The sequence below is a fragment of the Rhea pennata genome, chromosome 17, assembly GCF_028389875.1.
Source record: "Rhea pennata isolate bPtePen1 chromosome 17, bPtePen1.pri, whole genome shotgun sequence".
Lineage (NCBI taxonomy): Eukaryota > Metazoa > Chordata > Aves > Rheiformes > Rheidae > Rhea > Rhea pennata.
In genome coordinates, this window is record NC_084679.1 from 3,363,947 (window position 1) to 3,386,297 (window position 22,351).

The 22,351-nt window shown below is 45.9% G+C and overlaps 1 protein-coding gene across 1 annotated transcript; it reads left to right on the top strand.

Annotated features, from left to right (window-relative positions):
- The first annotated feature begins 9,624 nt into the window (after window positions 1-9,624).
- On the top strand, window positions 9,625-22,027 carry MORN3 (MORN repeat containing 3). Its single transcript, XM_062589852.1, has 6 exons — window positions 9,625-9,692; window positions 11,115-11,270; window positions 12,274-12,431; window positions 14,686-14,845; window positions 17,453-17,637; window positions 21,962-22,027. The coding sequence occupies exons 2-6, from the start codon at window positions 11,126-11,128 to the stop codon at window positions 22,025-22,027; spliced, it is 714 nt and encodes a 237-aa protein (XP_062445836.1). The 5' UTR covers window positions 9,625-9,692; window positions 11,115-11,125.
- Window positions 22,028-22,351: the final 324 nt, after the last annotated feature.

The window sequence follows — 22,351 nt, forward strand, 5'->3', positions numbered from 1 at the left end:
GGATGGTCGAGGGCTGTGACTTTCTGCTGGGCTGCAGAAACATAGCCCCAACGCAGTGCTCTTAGAGAGTGATCTAACGAGCAGAGGCAGCCTCGCGCAGGCAGCGCTCAAGCGTGCAGCTATGTCCTGTCCCTTCCTGACATGCTCTCCTGGGAGGCTGGAGTGGTGACATCCTCCTGCACACCTAGGTGAATCCAGACTTGTGGTCGCCATCATGCTGGGTGGGCCATGAGGTGTTCAGTGAGGTTAGCAAAAGCTGATCTAGGTAGTGCATGGACTGCTGCTGTTGGTTGCATGAGTTTAGCCTTACAGGTTATGCTGAAGTGCTAGCATGTGGCCATAGCAAACACTCCAGTCTCTGCTGTTGATAGGAACAGTCAGTTTAAAAGCAGATGGTTCTGTAGCTGTTCCCTTATTTCCTTTAAGTAAAATCACTGCTCAGAGTGAGCAAACGTTTCCTCTCTCTGTGGCTTACTAATGTAGCTTTAATATTGTGTGTTTTCATTTTTACATGCTTGGTGTGGGCTCTTTGCCATGAAAAAAGTACAACAGGATGGCTTTTATCTCTGAAAAACAGAGCTCAGGCTGTGCTGAAAGACCAGTGGTTATGCTGCATTGCTTCCAGGTTAGAAAAAGGGGGAAAGATATTAAAAAGAAGTTTGGGAATCTGTGGGGAATTTACTATCTTTGAGGGTGAGTACTGATTACATTTGAAGAGTGAAAGCTTAGGGGACCACAGTTCATTGCATGAACTAGCTGGTCAAGAACATGGCCAACTAGACTGAGAACACAGGACCTCATCTCACCCTTCCACTGGTTGTGTGCACTTCAACGTTTGTAGGACTACTAACATTCAAGAAGAGGTACTTACAGAATACATCATAAATTGTAAATAACCCTTAAAACCATTCATTTAACTCATGGGCTATAAACTTCAAAAGGAACTTAAGAAAGCTCTTAATACCATTCTTGGATATTTGCCCTGGGCTGTAATTTTGCAGCCTCATTAAACATTTGTTAGGACTGTAGTCCAATGTTTTTCTAGACCAAGGCCTCACGGAAAGCACACGTACAAAAGCCGGAAATTGTGTGCATTTCCGATTAAGGGCTACACTAGTTCTGGAGGTCTCCTGTATAGGCAGTGAACAAAGTCTTACTTAGGGATCGTCAGAACTTTATTCAGAGCTTTAATATTCCTTTCCTACATCTCTCAACAAGGAACAATTCTTACATGTATTGGGGTTGTGCATAATTATAACCCTGAAATTTAATTCAAAGACCTACATATTCTTTAGATGAGTAATATTTCATTTAACAAATAATGTGAGTGTAACATGGCTATCTGTACAGCTAGTTCTAAAAGTATTTAATCTTGTCACCATTACAAAAGATTTCAGTATTACCTATAATCTCTTTCCTTCTCCTGGGAGATTATAGCTGTTTGCATAATCTCATTATTTCAATCACATCTTTGTGTAAAAACCAAAGCAAGGTGACATATTGGTGATTTTTTTTTACTACTAGAGAATTTGTTTATTTTAGTTTATATAACTTTATTTGCTAAGAAAAGAGACTGCAGATTTTAATGATATCTGTCAATTTTAAAATGACTAAAACTTCTGAGTTAACGCTCATAAAAGAAAAATCACATAATTTATATCACAGTCTGTGCTCCTGAGAGACTAAAATTTGCATATATATGTTCTCAACATCATTCTTTTTCTTTAAAGATGAACTAATCTTTGAGTTTTCAGGCTTTTTGCACTTTTTGTGTAACATCTAAAGTGTATTCCTTAATGAGATTTCCTGGAGGAAGAGACTCAAAAATCGTTGTAAATTTTCATCATCTCAGGATAAAAATATATTAAGGTTAAAATTGCCTCATAATGAAAAGATATATTGGAATAATATAATGTGAGGTTTCATTTTTTCTGTCTGATTAAAATGCACCCCTAAATATCTGGTAGACTGAAGCTTGTTGCACCTAGTGGGCAATCGAAGACCTTGCTGGACATTAAAGAAATGCACATTCTTTAAGGAGCTATAAAGCATTAGAGACAAGGGATTTTAAAAGGAAGCATTCCCAGCTTCTCCTTACCTCACTTTTCCTGCTCTGCATTAAAAACAGGTTCTGCAACTCAGCTGGAGTGTGGAGCAAATTCCTAAGACCAGGTACCTCCGCTATTGTCTCCAGCCTCCCGGCTTGTTTTCTGGAGCCTAGTTTATCTCAGGACATTCTCCATTCCTTCTGCATACCTTTCTTCACAGTTTGCTAAATAAACCAAATACGTTATTCAGTCAACAGTTAATTAACCCAGTCCTGTACAGTTTTCACATTCATTTCAAAGATGCCTCCTCATCTGCCCTGGCAAACAGGATCGGGGCAGTTGCACTGGCTCAGTATGTTCCCAGCCCTTCCCCAGGCCTGATATTTAGTGCTGGGGTGGATGAGGCTCTGATTCCAGTTCATCATTTTCTGAAGACAGAAAATGCTGCTGTGCAGATTCAAGCAGTGAGAGAAGCTTCTTAAAAGACAGCTCATGGCTTCCCTGGAGTAGGTGTACCTAGGCCAAATGCATTGCACGAGCTCCTTCTCCTTCGCCTGCTTTCTCTCGTGAAGCTGGTCTTCTCCGTCCTGGCGCAGAGCTGGGCTAGGCTTGTGCGGCCTCCCTCGCTGTTTCCTAGCACCACTGTATCGCTCTGGATTTCTGAGCAGACTGCTGCTCCAGATTCAAGACTATAAAATTGTGTCTTTCACTTGTGTTAACACATGAGGAATGGTGCCTTTCCCCTGAATCTGAATATTTTAATAATATTTTTTTAGGCCTCTTATAAGTCTAATCTTCTAGCTTTTTAATGGCTGGCTTTCGCTACCAGAGATCTCTCTAGCCTTTGTACGGTAAATCACAAATATGAAATCTCTGTTTTACCTTCAGCTTAAATTAATCCCCAAATCATCAACCATTCACTGCGAGAAAACGCATCAAAGAAACTGAATTAATAAATCAAATTAAAGATCACAGCAAAAATATGACTGCATGTTCTTTTAAGGTTAAATTCTGTTTAAGTACATGTACTTACAATAATACATGTATAATCAATGTGAACTCCTTTCCAGTGCTTTCCAGAGTATTTCTGAATGCAAGTTCCATTCATTCTTTTCTCTTACGATAATTTAGTCTATTTTCTTAGCTGCTTTTCCCCATCCTCAAAATATTCTTTCCAACATAATGTGAACTAGAAAGGATAAAATGTATTTGTGGATAAGTTAAGTTCTTATTCTAACATCAAACAGCGATAAACCATGATAAAATAAAATACTGAGCACATATTTCAGCTGGAAATTGGTATTGTTGGTCTCATCTTATAGCTTGGATTTATTCCTCAGTTAAGGACTCGGAGCAAATGTTGCATAACTCTCAAAGTGTGACCAAATTTATCTGTCCACACCTTCATACTGGGATCGTGTTTTAAAACAATGTCAAGGGTCCTATAAAGCACTCTAAAGTTGTGCAGGAAATAATTCCACAGCTTTGGGTAACTTCACCAATTAACACCAGATCCTACATTTGAACACTATTGTTGCAGCTATTTAAATAGAGACAAATAACTGTAAACCTACTGCAGAAAAAGAAATTAATGGGGAGAGGGTATCTGGTGAGCATCAGCTTGAAAGACCTTCTAACAAGCACTTCACTTTGAATGAATACGTGTTTGAACATTTCAAATAATCTAGAGAACGTATTTTAGATTATTTTGATTTTTAAAACACTCTTTTTTTATCCTCAGAGAGCTAATACAGCAAAAAGAATGGGAGAGATCTAAAGAAGTACTTCCCCCCCCACAGCCATCTCTTAGGGGAAAGTCAACCAATGAAGTTTGTAACTCAAACCCTTCATTTCAATCCCGTCTAAATTCTGCTAAGAGTAATTCTTAAAAACAGATTTGTGGGGAAGCTCCTTCAGTGCTGCACCCACTCTGTCTTCATTCCACTCTAAACCTGACACACACTTGGTTAAAGTCCAAGACCCTCCCACCTCTTCCTCTGGCTTTTATTTTGAATGTAGCAGCAATAAAACACACATCTTAGCATCCTACTTCCACAGTATGTTGTTGTCACATTCTTCACCTTTAAAGAATTTCAGCATATGTTTCTCTAAATGTTTTTCTCTATTTATTCTACGAAGTTCCCAGAATAAACTTAAGTTATTAACTCTGACAGCTTTCAGTTGGTTTGGGCATTTCATTTTGGTGATTCCCCAAGCTCTGCAAGAGCAAAGGCAGCTCAGAGCAGCTGTCTCCTTTCACTGTGAAAATGGCTGATTCCAAATGTTGCTGAACACTGAGGTCCCCTGGGTTTATTTCATTTAAAAACATCTTACTCCTTAAACCAAAAAAATTAGGACGCGTCGTTTGTCAGGGGACCTTGCTCCACAACTGGTGCATTTTGAGGTGTGTTTCTCCACGCATCCTCCCACTGCTTGGTGTGCACTTCAGTGTGTACACAAGCTACCACCAAAACTGGAGCTCATGTTCAGAGGCAGAGAGAAAGTGGAGCTGTAAAACTCCATCACAACAAGTTGTATGGACAATGTTATGGGCTCAAACATGATTTAAATTGACCAATTTAACAGTTTTCTTTCAGTCTTAATAAATGTAAGGTTTAATCAAATACCAGTGAACTGAAGCATCAGCCATAGGAGCAGCCAAAGCGCTGAGGCCCCTGTCATTCCCCCGTGGAGGAAGCTTTGCTGGTAGTCTTGTGGCAGTGACGTGTCTGCGAGAAGTACACGAGGAATCAGTCAAAGGAACTGAGAAAAGCCAAGAAGGGAGATTAGGGGCCAAATTCTGACTGAGAAGGCCAGAATAAGGGCAGATCGCATCAAGGAAATACCTTACTCTGTGAAGTCCTTTTTCTTGCTCATTACAACCTGGATTTTGGCCATGCTCTTAATGACGGCTTCAATGCTGTGCCTTGAAGCAACTGCTCTTGCGGGAGGAAGAGAAACTGATTACAGTATTTCTGGGTCAGTTCTGATTTAGACCTCACACTTAGCCTGGATTCTCTATTCTAGATATCTGAAACTATGAAAATTCTCCACATTTCTCACTTACTAACAAGGTTGCTTCTCTCATAAGGGAATAACATTTTAAAGTAGAATTGCAGCTCAGTCCAAAGAGCCTTCTGATAAAGTTGCAAGTATTACCAGCTTCTTTTCAAACCGGTCAAATTTCACCCTTTATGTGAGAAGAGTACGCTCACATCTACAGCCCTGTACCCTGGGAGCACAGCAAGGGCTAGAGTGATAATAATGAGGGGCAAAATAATGAAGTAATCAGATGTAAGTACTGAAAAGCATAACACTGTCTCTTCCCTTTACTGAATAAGTTGCAGATTAAGGCATTGAGCTATTTGTCACCCCAGAGTGCTCCTGATAATGAAAACTCCCGTCGCAGTGAGTGAGGATGGTACAAGCCTTGCTCTTCCTCTAGGATGAACTTAGAATAAGAAAACTGTGAGTGGGAGTTGTGCACAACCTCTTCCCAAATAAATCACTCTGTAGAGCCTCCTTGGTAGGGCCAGGAGGGCCTGTGGGGACCAGCTAGCGCTAATAACCCAACTCTCTGGGGCCTTGGAAGTAAAACAGCAAACTCAGTGACTGGGAACAGAAACTGTTTAAAATCAGCAACACAAACTGAGACACCATCAAGCCTTGCTCTCCATCATATCCAAACACGAAGGTGTTCGCAGAGGCAGCCGCGAGGCAGCTTTCAGGCTCTCCTCCACTCTTTCGCTGCCATTCTAGAGGGAGCTAACAATTACTGCAGCAGTGTTCGTTTGATGTGATCCCATACCTGCTGCACGCAGGATGGACGCTCATCGGAGGTACGTGGTCTATGCTTGGGAGAGCTGAATCACTATAATTTACAAAATACAATGCCTGAGAGTTTTCTACATCTTACTGTGACAGAGCCACTTCCTGAATCATTTCATGCATATAGGTATCTTCTGGCTAGCAGAAGTGGTTCTCAAGTGATACGTAGTTTGGACATGCAATTCAACATCATCAGGCAGTCTGTGCTTTTTAAAAATAAATAGCTGAAACAGGTTGTTTGAATTAGTTATTTTAATTGACAAATTCTCAGTGAACTGAAATCTTCAATATCTTTTCAGAAGGAGCTTTTTCTCATTATAATATAAGGCTAATTCTGGGGATGCAAGAAGCACATTTTCTTTTCCCTTATGAGTTTCTCTCATTTCCTCTATATACTCCTGTCCTGCTCTCTAGCCCCATGCAACTGATAAATCATAGAACTATTGTTTTCAGTCATTCTTAGACTCTGCCCAAACTCAGAAAGTGTTTTATGAACTAGTGTAAATTATTCATTAACATCTTCATTTCCTTTTTAATAACAGGAAACCTTTTGTGTTGTAACTTGGTCACCTATCATAGTATCCTGCCTAGTTTTCCTGCTTAAAAGAGAGGAAATCCATCTATATTATTCTTTCACTTCACTGGAATGCAGTGAATTCCTGATTTACGGAAATGCAGAACCATCTGTCCACACTACGTTCTCCTGAAGCCTGAGAGGAGATGCTGGAACCTGCTCACAGGTAGACAGTGTCTTCCCAGGTGATCTAACCTGGCTCCAGAAACCTCAGAATTTGTATTTTTCTGCAGTACAAGTCTCCCTCTATCATTTCCATGTCAGCTTGGACATTTCACACAGAGCATCTCTTCCCTCCCTCCAGCACATTTCACTTCAACTTCTTATTTCCCAAGGAGCTGTATTGTCTCCTCCTGCTCTGTAACACTCGTACATGCAATACAATTTGAAATAATAGACTTTAGACACACAAACACGCTTGGAATAAGTCAAATAAATGAAGCAGGTTTTTAAAATTGGACACGAGCATTTAGGTAGTCTTCAGTCCTGTGGCAGGGGAGCAGCCAGCAGGACAGACCAGCTTTCTGCACTAGCTGCAGCAGTTCTCTTCCTCTCGATCTCTTGCAGCCTTCCTCATCAGTCATTTCTGACCACCTTTCATCAGCACGTTGCCTCGTGCGGCTCACAGCTCCCCTGCATGACTCATTTTTTCCCTACGGGGAATATTGTGTGTGCAGTGGAGGGGCTGGGTAGCTTTACATGCATGCAATTCACATCCTCATGCAACAAGTCTCTCCTGCAGAAAACAAGGTCGAAGAAGACGGTCGTGGTGCCGGACCTCACAGGAGGGGTGAGGTTTACTACGGCTCCGCAATGGGCTTCCCAGCCTGCAGATTCGTCTTCAAAAAGTGACTGTTACACAGACCAAAGTGGAGGGACAAAATCAGACAGCGCCAGCACACCCTGGGGGTGTTTGCAGGTGACTCCATCTCCCTCGGTCCCTAAGGCTGATGGATGGTCATCGTTAGTGTTTTATACCTGCTTTGTCTGTGCAGATTCCTGGAGTCGTGAAAGCTGGGCAGGAGCTGAGGCTTCTTCTCAGGGCTAGAGGCAGCCTCTGCTGCCAGCCCGGGCGCCCCGAAGGCAGCGCTCGTGGCCTGGCACTCGCAGTCCTTCCGGGGCCCGGCAGCCCCGCGAGTTTGGCAGAGTCGCTATGACGACTCCGCCGCGCTTGCACGCAGACCGCGGCACCCAGCCGGCACCGCTCTCTCGGATCGATCGGCCCTGCGACCCGCGGCTGATCGCCAGCCCCAGTGAGGTCGGTGTCCGTGGGGCGGCTGTGGGGGCTGGGGCAGCAGGACAGGGCAGGGCTGGCTCCCCACTTGGCACCCCCAGCATGCGGGGTTTTCCCCTGGCATCTCTCTTCTACCCCTCGAACTCTAAAATCATCTGCTCCCATTGCTGCTCTTGCACCCTTATCTCGCTGGAGAAGGGGTGCAGACTGTGTCCTGAGCTGTGCTCTGCAAAGCAGCCTCGGGTTTGAGGAGAGACCAGGGCAACCACGGGATCACTCGGCTCATCCTGAGCACTCGGGCGACGGGACAACGGCATGGGGTGACAGGGTGGCTCTGTGCAGGGTCCCTCTGCTCCCTCCTGCCTTGCAGCCCAGAGCCACGGCTCCTCAGAGCAGGGCTGCACATTACTGCCCTCCCCCCGGCTCCTCAAGCCCCCGGGGCCAGAACCAGCATCTGTGTCGAGAGCCGAAACATAGCTAATGCTCTCCATGCGCTGGGCGACGGTTACCTTCTGGCCTGAAAAAGCCACTTTTGGGCCACCCTGGACTTCCTGCAGCTTTTGGGGGCCTCAATAGTGCAGGGATAAAGCAAGGGATGAGTCCCCCTGGGTGGCGCTCAGGGCTGGGGACGTTAGAGCAGGGTTGCTGCCGTGGGGAGGCTGGGGGCTGGGCTGGCAGTGCCTTTCTCCCCCAGCTGAGTAAGAACCCTCTGCCAGGGGGCTCCTCTTTGCAGCCAGTTGTGTTTTTCAAATTGCTCTTTATTAAGTTAACATGTAAAGCTATTTTTTTTTTTTTTAAAAAAAAAGGACCTAAATTGCCTTGCTGTGAAGTTCTACAAAGAGCCAAGGAAAAACTGGGCTTCCCACAGGGCCATATAAACTGAGACAGCATTTTACTCGAAACCTGAGAAAACTCGGATTTAAGAACATACAGTAACATCTGCAGGAGAACACAGGACTCTGTATGATCTTCATTCACAACTGCAGCAGCGATGGGAGACAAGAATGGGAGCAGCATCCTCTAGCCGTCGGCGCTGAGAGCTGCACCCGTGTTTGGCTGGCTGCAGCTCTCCCCTGCCATGGGTGAAACCGCTCAGGCTACGGCAGATGGAGCAGCTCCGCGCTGCCGGCGTGCTGCCTTACTGTCAGCCTCTGCGCGGTGTTATTGTATGTGGGTAAAAATGCTGATGTGGTGAACACCAACTGTGTTAACACTCACACAAACATGACATCAGTACCACAAATCTGGAACTGTATTCAGCAAATAAAACTATTTCTTGTCTGTGTTACCCCGTGGGCACTGCACAGGCTGCGCTTCAAAGGCTCTGTTGGATAGATGGACAGGTTCCTAGATCCAGCAGGAGCAGCTCGGTGCAGGTCTTCCTCGATGGCATTGCTGGACTGCAGGGACGGCCGTGCCTCCAGCGTGCACTGCCGCACCCGGCGCAGCGCGTGACCCCGGCAAACACCGCTGGGAGCTCCTCACTCCAGGTGTCGCGAGAGCACCCTGAGCTCCTGTGATGGATCCTGTGTTTGCATTGCAGGGAAAGCCGCGCTGGAGCAGCCTGCGACCCCATCAGACCTGATGACAGATCCTGTCCTCCGTGGTCCTCGGTCCGAAGCAGGATGTGCCCAGGTGGGTGGCAGAGACCGGCATGGTCGGAGGATCCAGGTCTGGCGACTGCCTTGGATGTGCTAGCCTGGACCCGGCATCGCAGACAACCCCGTCCCAAAAACACCCGCTTTGAGGGCAAGGTGACGGCCAGGGCCGCTTGCCCTCCTCCAGCTTCCCGACCCCGAGGAGACTGACGGCGGAGAGCTGAGGAGCGGCGCGGGGCGGCGCAGGAGGACCGCTGGCAGGCTCCTGCCGGCCGCTGCTCCCAGCCGTCGCCAGGGTTGCTGTGACATTTTCTGAACTTTCCCCGTTCCGAGGCCTGAGCTCACAATCGCGCGCTCTCGGCACCGGGCCCCCCAGCCTCCGCCTCGCCGGCCCGCACGGATCCCTGGCGGTAAGGAAACGCGGAGCAAACGCGTTACACAGAATAGCTGCCTTCGGGAGAGCAGTGATCGCCAGCAACACAGAAGGACTCTTTAGCCACGATATCCCCCCCCCACCATAGTTTTTGAGCAACCATCCTCCATAGACACCTGGAGAATTAGAAGTGAATGTTAACTATTTTTCCCAAGACACAGTTTCTAACTTTTATTTCCTAGCAATGCCCAGAAGCACTGGCCTTTCTCCTGTCCTCCAAAGCTGCCTGCTCCTGTGCCGGGCTGGGGTCTCCTTTCTGCCCCCGTGTCATGTCCCCAAGTCCACATCCTCCCTCCCGGAGGAGATGGAGATGCAGCAAAATCGCTTGCACTGCTCAGTCCAGAGAGAACAGGACAGAAGGGGGAGCCCAGGAGGCAAAACTGGAGAGCGTCCCACCCAGGCAGGGCTCCTGGCAAGCTGGGGATGCTAGCAGCGTGTGCAGACACTGGCTTTTTATTTCTGCTGCCACCTCTTGGCATTTATTCACGGTTTATAGGAGATCGCTTTCACCTCTAAGGCTGTGTTGGCGTGACTGCTGCACCGAACAAGAGTGTTCGACCGAGTGCTGCCAGGCAATGTCCGTCGTGCCGCACTCGGCCGGTGGCCTCGCGATGTTTACCAGGCTGGCTCGGCACTGCGTTCCCCGCAGGCCCCCTCGCCCCCAGCTTGGCAAGGCGATCCTTCCCAGACCGCTGTCGTCCCTCGGCAAACTGTCGCAAACTGCCTGAAAACATTAAGGAGCACGAACAGGAGCCCCCATCCTGTTGGCAGAAGGAAATGTTGCTGATTCTGCCTCTTTTAACAAGACACCTATGTGATTGTTTTTTAGCAATAAAGGACTCTATGCTATGTTACTGCAGATGCATAAAGTGTCCAAGCTCCTGCTGTACTCCGGGAACAGAGACCAGCTCTCCAACCTATGCTATTTTACGAAGATTTTCTGATGTTCTGGCGTATTTCCTAATATATAAGCCATTTCCTAATGTGCTTAAATGATTGCTCCCTCCCCTTGCTGAGCAGGCAGAGGCGAGTGCGAGGCAGGCGGGCTTGCCAGGGTTGCTGCTGTGCCGAGAGGGCCCTGACTTTTCCTGTGCTCGACAAAGGCCTCTTGCAGGCACCCAGAGCAATGTCCATGCAAACCACATCCTGCTGCGACTTATTTAACATTTCCTAACACTCTGTGCTACAAGCCAGTTTTCAGCTAGCGCTGTTTCACACTTAAATATTTTTAGATACCTTCTGCTTGTTATATTTTTATTTTACCCCCTCCAAAGGCAGGCATTAATTACTAACTTGGGTGTATATTCAAAGACAGCTTATAAATAGACTGCTCTTTTAGTACCTGCCTTGACATTTTCTCTCTAACTTATTTCTCACGACCATTTGCTTTTGTCTCCAGCTGAGAACAATATGCCCTTTGTGAAATACCCCACGACCGCAGAGCCTCTCTGGCATGAGTGGGACAGGAAAGCACAGAAAAGTGGATTAAGACATACAGTGTATGCTGTAAATGGGGATCAGTATACTGGAGAATGGCTGGACAATATGAAGCACGGTAAGATCTGCCGTTCTCAGAGTGACAGTTTAGATGTCTGTGTAAGTTCTTAGGGGAGAGGAGCAGTCAGCATTTGTAGATATTCCTGGAAGACTGTTGATTTATGTGCAACAAAGTGTGTTTATTATGATATAAATACTTTGATATATGTCAAGCAAAAATGTGCTCAAAGATATTTCTAATCAGTAACCAGAAATGCTTTTGAGTGCACTCAGCTGCAGGGCAAGTGCATGAAACATCTATATTACCACAAAGCATCCCCCTAAAAATACAGCAAACTGCTGTCAGCATAATGCCTCTGCACCCCCCTGCCTGCACAATAAATAACATCCCCGCAGCTCACGAGAGCTGGCAGGGAGAGCTGAGCGACACAGGGCATCGTGCCCTCCCAGCCTCCTTGGAGGAGGGCTCTGCAAAAGCATCGCACACAGTCTGTTCCAAAGCATTTGCAAGGTATCTCAAATAAAACAGGGTTGCTGACTGCTACACCGCTAGCCCTGAAATGCACTTGCCTTCAGGAGTATTAATTTAGACTCAGGCCGTGGACTCTGCTGCAGGAGATGAGAGCACAGCCATAAGGGGAAGGAGATCCCGAGGAGCACTGAGCAGCCAGGCCAGGCCAGGCTTGTTTACAAGCAGTAAACTGAGGTTTGGAAAGATTAAGTGCATTCACCAAAGGCCACACAGGAAGTCCACGATAAAGATTAATGATGCATCTGACTCAAGAAGCTAAACTGAATCCTAGACATAAATGTGCCTTCGTGCGGGAAGTGCTCAGACCGCCGTGGGCTCCTGGCAGAGAGCGCGGCACCGCGGGGCAGGTACCGCCGCCGGCTCCCAGCCCTCCCTGCAGGTTTGATGTATTTGGGCAGCGAGGAAGACACTAAAACACTACTCTTGCTCCTGCTCACAGGGGAGGGATCTGTAGCAAGCCCTAAGGGCAGCCCCAGAAACACTGTTCTTCACAGCTGTGATGATCTTGCAACAATTCTTATTAAAACAGGTAAAGGCACACAGATATGGAAACGCACAGGAGCCATTTATAACGGCGACTGGAAATTTGGGAAACGGGATGGTTATGGCTCATACAGCATTCCTGACCCTGTCACCAAGGAATACAAGAAAGTGTATACAGGCTGGTGGAAAAATGACAAAAAATGTGTAAGTGAGATTTCCTTGGCCTCCCCCCACCCTGTCTATGGCTAGGAAGCATCTGCAGTGACATGGGCCCCAAAACGTGGGGAAGATTTCAGTGCACGCATGCAAAAAGTTCACTTTAAATACTGATTTTTCCAATGACATCTGTACTCTGAGCCTGAACTGAATATGCAGAAAGATTTTGGGGAAATGTGTATGCGGAACAAGAAAATGAAAGCAAGAGTAAAAGCTTTCTTATTTCAGCCTCTGTTCCCGTGGGGGAAAGTCTTCTCCCTGCCCCCACCAGCTTTGGTTGGCCCAACTTTACTCACTTCTCCACCTTAGATATTGCAGGAGCTGCGTTACATCCCAAAGCCAGCAACAGAAAACAAATAATGTGATTTCTGAGAGAAGCTGTAAGAACAAGCTTTCCTCCAGGCCTGGGCTTTCTTGATCTTTCAGTTTAAACCTGCTGAAAGCCTAGGAAGCTCCATCACCGATAAAACCTCAGGGTGGCCAAGAGAGTACAGTCGGCCCACGGAGCCACTTGGGGGCATATGTGGAGCCCATGGACCACTCAGCTCGGTCCTTTGGAAAGCCATCGGCGAGATGGCGCAGCTGTGCCTGGGGTTTTCAGTGTGGGAATACATCCAGGGGCATCTGGAATCTAGCCCTGGCCTCCAGGCAGCTGTCCTGTACGAGCCATTACTGCTCGGGTCACCTGCAGCTTAGCCAGGCTGGCGTGAGAGGTTTGGTATCTGTGTCTTAATCTTCCCCAACCATTAATTTAGTTATTACCATGTTTAAAGCAGCTGGAGGAATTTGCTGATAGAGCATGTATTATAAGCACTGCAAGAAAATACGCCTTCTTAGAACGGCTCTTTTCCAAGTTTTACAGCATATTAGACAAATAACCGAAGATCTTTTGGAAATTAAGCCTGTCATATAAATCACCAGTTTTTCTAAAGAAAACACAATGAGGAAGTCATCTGGTAAAAATGACTGCAATCTTATGTGCAGAATCCTTTTAGGAACATTTTCTGATCTGCCAATGGAAACCTGGTGTTACCCTTTGTGTCTGGCCTTAAATTAAATTAATAGCCTCTTATGCTCCTAATTGGCATGTGCCTCTATGGCTTGAGTCTCCTCAAGGGAGCTTCCTTTCTCATTCTTTGAGAATATATTTTGTATGATTGAGCTTTGGTTAAAGATTTATAATGACATCCAAACATTACTAGGGTTTTTTTCTCCGCTCGAAAAGCCTCCTGTTTACATCCGTGACATTAATAAAATTCATGCTTAGAAAAATCAGTTATTTCCCAGAACTGGTTTTATTTTTTTGCAGAGAGAAACTGCTGCTTTCATCCCATGGAAAAACTCACTAGTTTTATACAAATATTTCTCAATGATACTGGTTTCTGGTGTAGGGAGGGGACTTTTGGGATCATCTTAGCTGGTAAACATATACCTAAGGCAAATAGTTCCTTGCTGTTCCTTGGTTGTACACTTAATTCCGAAGTTTTACACTTAGTGGGCTTCATTCAGACGTTCAGCAACCAAATCTGCCCTGGCATTAAGCACAGAAAGCCAAGGTACTTCAGGGTAGGTGGGAGCCAGGCGCCTGCGACAGAGCTCGCACGGAGCCAGGCAGGAAGGCGTACGCCTGGCTCCGCCACCCGCTTCGGCCGGTCTCCCAGGTAAAATTCAGGGCTAGCTGTTTAGGCTCTTGCCAAGAAGGAAGGAAGAATGCGTAAAGGCTGTTTAGGCCGTTAACGTATTTGGGTTTATAGAACGGAAGGTAGAATCATCGTTTCCATGGCTAACGTCACTTAGAGGCCTTTGGTCTGCCCAAGGGCAAGGGAAGGAGTTACCGAGTCTGCACTGACTAGGCTGTAGGAAACATAACCACGGCTGAAAGATAAAAAATGCCCACTTTAGGAGACAGGCCTTTTTTGTGCTGCGTGTCCCAGGCAGATTTATATAGTAGTAAACCCCACTTTTAACTAAATATTAGCAGTGATTACGCCAAAAATAACACACTGAGTCACAAACCCTGGATTTTGCCACAGAAGTAAAATCATTCTGGGGAAAAAAAATGCTATTACCTCTCATTTCTTTAAGCATACCAGTGGCTAGCTAGCTGCACCGCATTAACCACGTATAAAGAATGACAAGCAAAGGACAAGCAAAGGAGCGGCGTACTGAGGGGAAAAGGCCCCAGGGCCGAGCGCTGCCCCCTCTGGCGTCACTAACGGACCTTCTCTGTGCTGCCGTCCAGGGCTACGGGACGACGTTTTACCCCAGCGGGGAGTACTACGAGGGCGAGTGGAGCGGCGGGCTGCGCAGCGGCTGGGGCCGCCTCTACTACCGGGACGGCTCCATCTACGAAGGGCAGTGGCTGAGGGACCGGCCCTGCGGCCAGGGGATGCTGCGCCTGCGTGAGTACCACCAGCCTCGCGGCCCCCCGTCCGCCCTTCTAGCAGCCGTGGGGCTGCTCCCCTGTGTCGTTGCCCCACTCTGGGTTTCAGGCTGGAGATGGCACGAATTACATGTGGGTAGATGTTGCGTTGCTCAAGCCCATGCCCATGAAAGCTTATTTTTTGCTGTGATTTACATTTAAATGGGGATGGTTAGGGTTAGAGATAATATACTGTTGGGTCACAGAAGAGCAAATCTCTCCTTTCAAGCCAGGCACTTTGCCAGGCGTTCTTTCTAACTACCACATAGCAAAGAGGAGTCTAGTTTCTAGTATATACAGAGAAAAGTTTTCTTTCTGTGTTCACTCTGTGCCCTCTCTCACTTCCGACATTGGCTCTTATTGAGTGAATGCAGGGGTTTAATTAGTGCTCCATCCCTCCCCGGAAATAACACTCAGAACATCACAGATAGGGAACGTTGGGGACAATCTCATCATAAAAATAGAAATTTTGATTTTTTTAAATCTATTTTGCTTGGAATTTAATCCATTTGTCCCCAAAGCCAAGAATCCCAAACCTCTGCAATACAAGACACTGTGTTCCATGGATATTTGGAGAAATACTCTCCTCTGCCATGTTATTCATTTGTTGATTTTTTCTTGAAAGTAGTTTCAAGGCTAGGAGTTAACTAAGCAAAGCAGTTAGAAGGGATAAGCAGGACCTTTCATCACGTGCGAGGCAGTACTGTATCTCCTGACTGTGGTTTCACTTTGGACCAGCAACTCATACTGATAAAATCAACACGCGCTTCTGTGGGTTAAGTCATCTGACTTATCTGCTCCACTCTAGTCGAAGTCATCCTCTGTGGGTTCTGTCAAAGTCATTTTCAGCAGATTGTAAATTAACCGTCCCTGCCGGCTGCGCTGCTGCTGATGCTCTGTTTCAGCGCCCAGTTACTTCAAGCATAGCCTGGAACTGATTGCGAGCTGGATTCCTTTTGGTTAAAATTAGCCAGAGCAATTATTTCATACCCACAAGCTTAATGCATTGAGCTCAGCCGCTGGAAGCGTGCCCACGTGCCGGCAGCCTTGCAAGGGTGAAAGAGAAGGAGTTCTTCAGTGGAGGTCATGATGAGCTGCAGCTCAAGATTAAATTGCTTGTACTGGCAGCGTGCCCGGAGAGGGCAATCGTGGACGGGAGAGCCACACGGATCTGCTGGCGCTGCTACAGTCCATTACAGAAGGGTTTTAAACCAGCCCATGTCACGTCTGCAGTCGAGACCTCAGCTGCAAGCAACATGGTGCCTGAAGCACCGTGGGAGGAGAGCAGCTGGGAGCAGTCAAGTGCCACAGGGCAGCTAGTGCAGGTGACAGCTCCCTCCGTCACAGCCAGGCCGATCGCGGCGGTTTCTAAGCTCTCAGTGGTTGGAGGACAGAAGCTGGGCTGCCCCCACCGTTAGGCAGGGTAGGTGTTGAAGATGAGCATGTAACAGGGCACGTGCTGAGGATAACCACTACCCCAGCTCCACCCTATAAACCACACCAGCACCTGGAGAGTCTCACAGCAATGCCTACCAGGGACATTTTTCTCTTTTTCCTCTCATCTTACCCCATTCTGGCAGCCCTCAAGCAGCTCTGCAGCACAAGTACTGTGTCCTGTTATTTCTGCCACCTCCTGCCACAAAGAACAGTGAATTCATCTGACACCCAAAGACATTACCACCAAGTAATTTGGTCAGAAATCCCTATATTTCTTGGTCAGAGAAGAAAAGACATGAAAATTGTCTGGGAAGAGGAGACAGCAGAAGAATCTTCCAGTGAGAACAAGGTTACCTAGACATATCCCAGGCCACTCACACAGACGTGAACATGATCAGCCTTATCAACCAATGCCGCTGGACAAATGTGCTCTCTTTTGCTTGCGACTCTGCATTTGGAATAGACCTTTCCCATTCATGAATGGATTCTTGGAGAGCAGCTCAGTGCCCAGAAAAATCTGTCTTGACTTGCAGAAAAACATGAAGAGATGCATTACAGCTGGAAAAACAGTCTGTAGCTGCTTGCATGAAATGTTTAGACATTCACAGCAATTCCTGAGCTGTAATTCATTGAGGAAAAATAAAACTACAAGTATTATTTGAAATCAAGATTATTTTGACTGGACAAAGATCACACAGTGCTACTGTTCCTCGCCCAGAGGAGCAAACCTCTCCAAGCTACAATTCCAGTGTGATTAGTGGCAGCAAGAACTCTGAAACTTGTGTTCTGCAGTTTTTTGTGTTATTAACAAATATGATTTAGCTTCTCGTTTTTTATCCTGAGCTCATTCGCTTATAATATACATGAAAAATTAATATCACCAGAAGAACAAAGTGATGTTTAATGTGCCAAATAAGTAAGTGGGGGCTTTATCTGCAGCATTTTCTCACTCCAAGGCTCAGCAAATAGGACACAGTTAAAACAAAATGACACACCATGCTGCATCTCCCTCAAAATACCAACAAGGGCCAAATCAGGAGGCAAACAGATTTTCTACTCTTATGTTAGTTTTCTGTGTCGATCAGTTTCATTTGTAACCATCTAATAAAATGGTGCAAATTTAATGGTCTGTTCATGTATTTAATTGCAGCAAATGAAAATCGTTATGAAGGAGGTTGGAAAGACGGAAAGAAGCATGGACCAGGGAAATTTTTCTACTTGGATACGGGACAGTTGTTTGAAGGTGTCTGGGCAGCAGATATACCAAAATATGGAATTATGATTGACTTTGGCAGAGATGAAGCTCCTACCCCTACTCAGTATCCAATCCCTAAGGTAATTGCTTGGAAATTTCATTTTTGCTAATGATGTTTTTCATTAACCAGAGCTCAAGGCATCTTTCCAAGTAGCGTTTCATTCTTCAAGTGATTGCTCACGTGGGCTCCAGGCTCACTGTCTGTGTGCTCAGATTCTTTTGGCCAGTAGTGTCCTAAATGGCCCTTTGGGGACAAAAAGTCTATTTAGCATCAAGTGACCTGTGTGAGCCAAGCACTGGAGCCTCTGTTACTTGCCTGCACATCTGAAAAAATGTAGTTCTCATGCACCAAAACTGCTTAGAGACCTGAACCAACACAAAGGAAATGGAGACAATAGAGGCAAAGACAATAGTGGGATTTGCGTCAAAACCAAATGATTTTTCCAAGCCAAACTGCTAATGCTGCCTAAACCTTACTGAAGCCCTAGCAGCTGCAATGCTAGTATCAGCTATGCCCTTCACCCTGTCACACTGAGTGAGGGGCTCTTCTGTGTCCACCAGCTTAGCGGGCAGTATGGCACAGCTTCCCACCTGGCCTTAAGGCAGAGGAAGGATATCGAAGAACCAACATTTGATGCTCCTCTTTTCTGTTAAGGAAGCAGATGATTGACAAGGGGGGTGCAGAAGAAGAGCCAGTCCTAGTTATCCTCCCAAGACTTTGTTATATGCACAATGGAGTACATGGACACCCCACCATAATAGGAGGCACACAAGCTGGTGGATACTTTGGAATTTTATATCCCAGTTAAGCTCACATCATCTCTTAACAACATGCAGTTAAAGCCTGCAGGGACCTGATGACAAATAGTACACCTCACTATTCACCACTTTCCAGAGCATGAGCGATATTACTTTCTTAACAGGGTCCTCAAAAGCTTTTCTTCAGTGTCAGGTTCCCTTGTCATTGTGGATATGCAGAAAAAGTTCTAACAGCAAGGACCTGCTAAGACAGCACCCCAGGAACAAGATTAGATCGGCTTGGCAGAGGAACGTACTCATGTCAGTGTGCAGCTGGGAACTGACAGCTGTAATAGACTCCTGGCAAAACATCTCCATCTGCAAACCATAAGCAATCAGCTCACAGAAGGCTCCATCAGTGGCATAAAGATGAATGGCAAAAGCAAACTCAGCTCAAGTAACTTTACAGGATCTTTTTGCACCAGACCTCAAAGATAATGAAAAATTGCCACTTGTCTTGGCTTAAAGTTAGTGGTTTTAGGGTCTTGCCACAGCCCCTTGTAATCAGGACAGAAAAAACTTATCTTACACAAGAAAGCCTCTGAATGATAACAAAAGGAATGAGAAGAACAGGTTGTGGTCAGCTCGTGCTGCTACAGCTCAAATGGCTGGCTTTAAGTCCTGCCTGTGCTTTAGCAGCCTGGACATCCTGTCCTCAGAAGGTAATTAGGCATGTTGGTTCCTTTACGGATTTGTATCTGAGCTTCTTGGTTCCCCATCTGTGACAATATAGTGTCCAATGCTGACTGCCAATTGTGTGGGACTGCTAGGAAAAATACAGTAGATCAGGGAGGTGCTCAGGAGCTGATGGCAATGAAGAGGTGGTAAGAACTGGACAGGTTAAACAAATGCAACCACCAGCCTCAACTTTGTCCTCTAGCTAGTGCTCCCATCCCTACACCCAAGACTGGGGCATCTGGCCAGAACCAGGGATTAGGAGGAAAGACTGAAGCTGGAAGTGACAGGCAGCCCCACTCCAGTGGTGGACACAGCTGGTAGCGTCCCAGCTGTGTGTTGTGTCAATGGCCAAGGAGGAGCCGAGATGTTTCTGCTGTCAGGCAGCCATCTGGCACCAGCCCCGCAGTCTCATCCTGCTAAAGATCGTTTCTGTGCAGGATCAGGGTAGAGAGGAGCCTGTTTCGCAGTTTGCGCCCTTGAAGGAGGGACACAGGAATCTCTAGGGAACAGACATGGCTCCAAGTGGCACAGCTGGCCAGAAGAACCTCAGCTCAGCTCCCCATAGGACACAGGCTGCACACACAAAATCTGAAAGAGCAATATGTTGCAAAGGGCCAAGTTCTGCAAGATGCGTGGGGAACCTTGCTGAGGGCTGAACAGAAACACACTCAATAAGCACAGCTCAACGGCCTTATCTTAACGTATAGCACTGCATTATTCCAATAACGCAGGGAACAGCATGGCCCTGGCTGACAGAATCGGGTGGTGTTGGCTCCCTGGTCCCCACAACAGGTAAAGGGACAAGGTTGTTGCAAACAGTATTGGGCAAGCTTCACCAAAGCTCACAGTTTGTTGCATCTTTGGTTTCCTTCACCCATTTTGTTTTTAAATCTAGTTGCTATAGCAAGTGCTTTCCGAGCATGGACAATTTTGACAAGCCAGTGAATTCTCCGAGTACTAGGTACGCCCACAGCAGTGCAAAATGATAAACACCAAATACTCACCACAGAAAAATAGTCTAGATCTTGGCTGCAAAAAGTGTAAAAGGAGCAGTACTTCTGTAACTAAAAATATTTACCTTAAGAAGTTTGTCAAAGGTCACAAGAGAATTGCTTCTCCAACAACCCGGCCCAAAAGTAGTTGGACGAATTACCATTTTGCTAAGGCAGGATGTTCAGGCCTAGCTGTTTATTTAAACTCCCCAAAGACCAAGTTACCACTCAGTTTTCTTCCTGATGGTTAACAAAAAGAAACCATTAACTTTGGCTGCTGTTACTGCACTTTCAATTAGAACAGATTCATTTCACTCTCAGAATATGAAGGAAATAACAGACAAAGCAGAAAATATGAGTTCAGATTTTTATTAAGCCTTTGTCAAATTACCTTCACAAGAAGCTGTTAAAGAAATGTAGATGTACAGTGAAAGTTAGAAACTGCTAAAAACAGAGGTTGAATAAATAGCCAACTTTTGCCTGGAAAAAGACTAACAGTAAGAAAAGTTCTGAGGTTTTGTATGAAAGAAGTATCAATTTTGTGTCTTCATTAGCAAACAGGTAAAAAGAGCAAATGAGGGAGTGCAAAGGTTAGGCAGGACATAAAATGGCTGAAAACCAGAGAGTGTAGAAAAGCTCAGGAAGAATTCAATACATAGACAATGGGGTAGCAGGAAGGCAGAATTTGAAGCTTCTTATACACAAAGAAATACACGCTACAAAATCAAGTTGCTTGACTTGACACATCGCTCTAAGTTACTAATGCAGCGGGAGCTGGGAATCAGCACAGGCAGGAGGGCCGGGCAAGACGACCAGCATAAAGCTTACTGGAGAAAGGATGGAAAATAGCGTTGGACACATTGAATTTGTGGTACTATTTTATTGAGTGTTCAGTCCTCATTACCCTGCATACTGAGAACACAAAAAAGGCAACAGCAAATCCGAGAGGAGACAAAGCAGGAAAGGCCTTTGGTCTTCAGCACCAGCCAGCAGTGGGCACCAAAAGAGCAGGCTGAGCACGCAGTGCCACCACCCCGGGCTGCTCCCCCACAATTTGCAGCTTTGGGACTTCCCAAGCCAAAGGTGGATGAATTCTTTGATTAATTTGCTCAGTCATTTTACAAATTTTTTGTAATAATTCCCAACCCAAGTCAACTTGTGTTTTTGACACTTATTGAGCCTCGAACTGGAGTAGTGATGTATTAATATAGCCTCAAGCTCTTGTTGAGGGTATTATCCTCTCAGTTAACCCTCTTTTTGTGATCTCTTGAGGAAACTATGCAACAGCAGAAAGCTCTAGAGAGAGGGAAGTAAGTGTAGAGAGGAAAGGCACAACACAATGGACCTGGGATATTTGCCGTTACAGTTACTGAGCCAAGACTTCAGGAAGCAAAACAAAATAAATAAGAAAAGGACTGGATGTCTTCTGCCTGGGAGAAAAACGTTTGAACTTCCCAGAAAATTTCAGGATATAAAGCAAGTTGGGAGGCAGATGACAAGTTCCTGGTCAAAAATTTAAGGCCTTGAGAATCTGCATCCAGTTACATGCAGGTTCCTGGGCTTGACTGATTCCTGGTTTCACCTGATTTACTGACGCTCACTCAGATGATGGCAAAACATCTATTACATCATCTAATACAGCTATAGGTGTGACCCAACAGATTACAAATCAGACAGTTTTGCCCAGGAATATGTTGTTGCTATAAGAGAATCAATGCACTCCATGCACAGCTACTGCAAGGAGACAAACTGATGTACAGAATGCTAAGAAAATCAGAGAAGTGCAGCAGTGTTTCTAAAACAGTAATTGAAAGGCTGTGATAGAAACTAAAAGTCCTGCTACATGGGAGACTCACCATTAATCTTTAAGTAATCAGGATTTGTAAACCCTAGGCTTAACTACACTGCATAATTGATTTGTATTCTTTTTATTTAGATTGAACTAGCTGATCCAGATGGTGTTTTAGAAGAGGCCCAAGCAATGTTTGATGACAGCCAATAATAATATTAACTGGATCCTGAAGAGAGAGAGAAAAAAAGATGCAAGATAAGAGCAAAATCCTGAGTTACTCATTTGTGTCTCAAATCCACACTGGCATACTGGATTGGGGTCAGCCTCTCTCTCCCCTCGAGACGGCCCACCTATGCTTCACCCTGCACTGGGCTTTCCTCAGAGACTTCCTAGCAGCCCAACTATTTGAAATAATGGCAAAATGCTGGAAGACAAGCGCACTGAGTTGTTGCTCAGCTCCTCTATGGTTTACTCCTCCTGTAAGGAAACAGCACTCCTGTTGGTTTCAGGGTCTTTCACATTGACTGTAATTCT

Excerpts from the sequence above, each read along its gene's own strand:
- MORN3 (XM_062589852.1), top strand. The coding sequence starts at position 11,126 with ATGCCCTTTGTGAAATACCCCACGACCGCAGAGCCTCTCTGGCATGAG. Across the intron at positions 11,271-12,273 it reads GCTGGACAATATGAAGCACG|GTAAAGGCACACAGATATGG; the intron begins GTAAGATCTGCC and ends TTATTAAAACAG. Across the intron at positions 17,638-21,961 it reads CTCAGTATCCAATCCCTAAG|ATTGAACTAGCTGATCCAGA; the intron begins GTAATTGCTTGG and ends CTTTTTATTTAG.